The sequence below is a fragment of the Gavialis gangeticus genome, unplaced genomic scaffold, assembly GCF_001723915.1.
Source record: "Gavialis gangeticus isolate Ggan-Ray unplaced genomic scaffold, GavGan_comp1, whole genome shotgun sequence".
NCBI classification, from domain to species: Eukaryota; Metazoa; Chordata; order Crocodylia; family Gavialidae; genus Gavialis; species Gavialis gangeticus.
This window is the reverse complement of record NW_017729004.1, coordinates 67,755,792-67,760,848: the sequence shown is the minus strand read 5'-3', so window position 1 is coordinate 67,760,848 and position 5,057 is coordinate 67,755,792. Positions and strand designations below refer to the sequence as shown.

The following is a 5,057-nucleotide window of genomic DNA, read 5'->3' as shown; positions in this document are numbered from 1 at the left end:
CCTAGGGTATGGTACTAGCTGCTTACATCTCTGGGTCTGTCTGTTCCTTGGTTTGTTTGTAAGGTCCAGTTCTTCTGCCATTATAGGTTGTGACAACCCCCCTATTGATTTCAGTGGTAGCAGGATTAGTACCACAGTGAGAGATGAGAGCCAGTGTGAGTAAAATAAATATTACTAATGCCATTATATGCTAATATGTGTATATGGTATATAGACATATCATATACTCTATTTTCACTGCATCTGCCCTAGATCTTCTAAATTACTATTGGTTTTTGGATTCTTTTTCAGGATATGGAAGCAAAATGACTGAAAGTCAGTAAATGCACTGCTGGATCAGAAATGTGAATTTTACTCATACTTAGTCTTATACTGAGAGAGGTTTGTTTCACATTAGATGGGCTTTTTTCCCCCTATACAGTGTTCTAAAAAGTTATGTACATGCATAATCATATGCAGCACTTTATTGCTGATTTTGGCAGTGCACAAAAGCAAAAATTTAATTTGCTATTTTCTAAAAGTGTGTGTGTTTATGTAATGGATTTGTGCATCGGTTGCAGCCTGTAACACAGTTAAGTGTTTTAATTGGCAGAACACCCACATCAAGACTTGTTTGTTTTTCTGATAAGGAAAATGCCAGCTAAGTTACTCCATATGTTCTGTTCAAATAAGAAGAGGCATATTCACATGTAATAGCCATCTTTAAAAAAAATAAAAATTGGAAAAAAGTAAAATGAAACTAATGTGAAGCAAAAATGTATTTATGCATAACCATGCATTTTATGTTAATTTTAATAAACAGTAAATAGTTTTGCTTATGAACACAGATCAGCTTGCATTTTAAGTGTTTTTTAGTTTATTACAGCACATGTTGATGACCAGACTAATATGTCTGAAGAGTAGAAGTGTTTATTATTTATAGTATTTTTTTCTCAAAAACATTTACAGTCTTTAATTTTCTAGTGAATGAATGGTGGCTTTAAAAGACTCAAAACATATTTAGTACATTGATGTTCAATAGTATTAAAGAAATGCGTTGAAGGGGGTAGTAAGACAAAGTGGAAAAAAAATTACTGATCAAGGATCTCTGGGTAATAAAACAGGCCCGCTTAGCAATGGTCCTGAAGGAACTTGACTGGAGACTGGGACAAAGTACAGGGAGTCTAAAAGCCTGAGACTGAATTGGTTCAATCTTTTCAGGTTAGTCTAAGCTGCATAGATTGAACCAGTAAGTAAGTGAACAGATATTCACTTCTAATTCCAGAAATGTAGCCACATGCCTGTCGTGGCTCAGCCCAGAAGCCAGGGAGTGCTAGAGAACACTTTCCTGCTCAGCTGGGGCAGTCAGCTTGGGCCAAGGCTAGTCTGCCCACCCTGCAAGGGGCGAGTTTGTGTGGGAGGTGCAAAGCATTGGGAATGGTGGGGGTCGGTGAGTTAACTTGAATCTGGAGGGAACCTGGGACAGAAGTTAAATAAATGATTTAAAGTAAATCAGTTCAGTCTGGTACTACATCCATCCAGGTTTATCTTAAACTGGTTTGGGCCTTTTTGAAAGCAGTGCGTATGTACTGACCTTCTGTTATGTTATAAATTTGAACTGGTTTCCGATCACTTATACTTGGTTTACATGTAATTTCTGTCCCTAGCCTAGGGCTCCATAGCTGCAGAAGCAACTTCTGATTCTTCAGAGAAAACTGGAAAACCTTCACACTCTTTGTCAAGCTGAGAAGTCCTGAATAGGCATCTCCTTTGTTCTCTGTACAGACAAGAGGCCCTGAAATTGCCTAGCTGTCAAGGATGGCTTTTGAGTTCTTGCTGATAATATCATGGAACTCCACACAGGATCTGATCCTGAAGTCTTAATATATGCAAAAACATCCCCAATGATTTTAGTTCTTATTGACTTGTTAGTACAGGCATTTTGTAGACATTATTCAAAGTTGTATTCAAAGTAAGACCTTCCTTTAGAACAGGTGTAAACGTTTTATTTCACTAAGGTGATGCTCTCATAACTGGATATTGTTTTCCTGGTTATGATACTGTATAGATAGATCCAGAGTGACTATGACTCATCAGTGACAGATAACTTGAGTGGAAAAAAACAGAACAGTGCTATAGTTTTAAGAATTTAGCATGTGAAATTAAATGCTAATATGTAATATCTAAAAGATTTGAGTTGCATTACATGTGTTGATTTACTTTAATGGTTCTTACGACTAAGACCTCATGAAATACAATAAACTATAGACAGAGGTATTTATAAGTATTGAGGGAGACACTTTTGTGTTCTTTGATATCGTAATTAAGAGATTGGACAAGAACCAGCTATAGATGTAGTCATGCTTTTTTTAAAAATATATTATTTTAAATATGTCTAAACAATATATTGAAGATGTTTTGTTTTTTGTTTACTTTATGTCTTCAGAACATTGTGTATCAAAATAACACAGTTATCAGAAAGTAATCAAGCAAAACTGGCCAAGTTCAGGACCGACAAAATTCAATATCATCAGCTTTCACAGGACCTGAATTTGGCCTAGTATGTTGCAGTATGTTTTGATCTGGTACATGGTATTGGTGAGCTTTTAAGTATTTTGGTTTCATTTCTGACAGTAGGTTATGAGAAATTAAGTTTATGGTGGCCATGGCTTTTTTTCTTTTTTGTTGCACCTAAAATTAAGATTTCTAGATCACCCTTAGGTTCATTAATTACATTAGATTTTGTATTTTCAAATTCTAGAAATAAATTCTATATATAATTGTAATCTGGTTACATTGCTAGTTAAGAAATGGCCAGAAATCTCACAGCAGTATAGGAACATGTAGAACACAAAAATGAAAGAATAACATGTTGAAAAAGTCTTGCTGCTCCGAGACTTGCTACTTTGGTTTCTTTTCATATTGTTTCACTTACAAGTAACAGACTATGTCATTTAGGATCTGAAAAAAAAAAAAGAATTTAAAGCAGATTTAGTAAACTTTTTATGTGTTAGGTAATCTTAACTGCTAAATTAACATGTTTTAATTATTATTGATTTTGATTAAATAATTTTTTAAAAACCCATCCCCACACATTATTGTCAGCCAACTCAGTTATTTGAGGGACTAGTGGAGCTAGGCTTATAGAATTTAAGGTCAAAGGGGACCATTATCATATTGCACTCAGACCTCCTGCTTAATACAGGCTATATGACATCCACAGAAATGTTCCACATCCCAAGAGCTCTTAAAGGAAATTTGTTGACATTTTTAAAAAATCTTCAGTCAAACTATAGCAAAGATATTTTTAAAACTAACTGCAATGTAATTAATGTTATAGCTGCTTTATAATGTCTATAGACAAATCTGTGTTGCAGTGTGAACAATAGGTGGCTACTCCACTTCATGGTTTGGAAATGCATGGAAATGTTGAAGCTTCTGAGGAATCTATTGTCATATCAGTTCCTGTGTACTAGAAGAATTATATTTTCATCTGATGTAAAGTAATAAATGAAGTAACAGCTTGTCTCTTACGTTCTTGAGTCAATTTCCAATTTTTATTGGCACTTATATATTTCACTGTTTATTTCATTAAATGAAATCTGTTTCTTTTATGGCCTGTGCAGAATGTGAAGGATGACGGGCAGCATGTATGGAGACTGAAACACTTTAACAAGCCTGCCTACTGTAATCTTTGCTTGAACATGTTAATAGGAGTAGGCAAGCAGGGTCTCTGCTGTTCTTGTGAGTATATGCATTTCATTGACCATTCTTCATATACTTTATATTAACAGCATTACAAATACCTATACGCTCTTTAAACCTGGATCAAATGATCAGTCTTAAAGTACAGGGAAAAAAATCAATGTGTTGGCATGGGGTTGGTAAAGTGTTAAGTGATTGGATTTCAGAACTTCCTATGAGAGTGTGTTCTATATCATAATAGAACTTGGTATTAGAATAAGCTCTCTTATCTTGCCTACAGTTTTACACTTGCTTTATGTTTTAAATTGCTATTATATATCCTGGTTATGAGAACATCCCTTCTTTGATATTTCCTCCTTTAAATATTTGTAAATAGTTATTCATATTCTTTATTAGTCATCAACTAGCATGGGTACTGAATACCATATTTAGTTATTCTAATCTTCCTCATAATGCATTCTGTCTGGTATATTTGGACCTAATTTTCAAAAGCTCAGGTTCCTACAGTTTGGTATCCAATTTGCATAGAAGCTTTGATGGCATATGCAATTACTTGATTGGTTGTGCAATCACAAGACTTGATTCTGCCACTATTACTCACATTTTTAGAGTTTAAGGCTGAAAGGACAATTACATCATCTAATATAGTCTCCTTGATAATAGTCTTAAATTTCACCTGGATACCCCAGTATTGAGCCCAGTAACTCATTTTTGACTAAATCATAACTCAGATCTTTCTAAAACATATTTTTAGAAAGGTGTTTTGTCCTGGTTTGAAGACATCATGAGATGGAAAATCCAATCTTTCCTAAAGTAGTTTTTTTTAAGCAGTTAACTATCCTTGTTATTAAAAAAAAAAATTTTTTTTGAGGGGGTGGAAGGGTGGAAAGTTTTATTTGAAATGTTCTGGCTTTATTTTTCAGGCTTTTTCTACTAGTTTTAATAATACTTGGTCTATTCTTCCTAGGAACAAAATTAACTGCAATAAAGTCGCCTTTCAATCTACTTTTTGCTAATCTAAATTTTTGTTTCAGCTTCCTTACATTTTCAGTGTCCTTTGAATCAAAGCTACTCCATTACAAGTATGATGACCAGTAGCTTTCTGAGCAAGTAGGACTACTGATGCATTTCAGATTATTAACTGTAGATAAATGTGGCATAATCTGACATACATTTTTGGGAGGAGACACTGTCCCACTTAGGACATATATAAAAATGTTTACTTACTCACACATGGAGAGTTTTGGAATAAAATATCCACTTTTATTCCAAATAATTTAAACTAATGGAAACCTAGTAGCTTTAATACATGGTTATAATACAGTATAATAACCTAGGGAATTAATTTTCCTAAAGTCCTGAACTGGCTAATA

At 34.1% G+C, this 5,057-nt stretch overlaps 1 protein-coding gene across 2 annotated transcripts in view; it reads left to right on the top strand.

The window, feature by feature from the left end:
• DGKB (diacylglycerol kinase beta) overlaps positions 1–5,057 on the top strand; it is a 742,837-nt gene that overhangs the window by 192,784 nt on the left and 544,996 nt on the right. For both annotated transcript variants that reach the window (XM_019508504.1, XM_019508505.1), the window contains exon 9: positions 3,606–3,723. In XM_019508504.1, the coding sequence (XP_019364049.1) occupies positions 3,606–3,723 (118 nt within the window). The remainder of the gene's footprint in view (positions 1–3,605; positions 3,724–5,057) is intronic.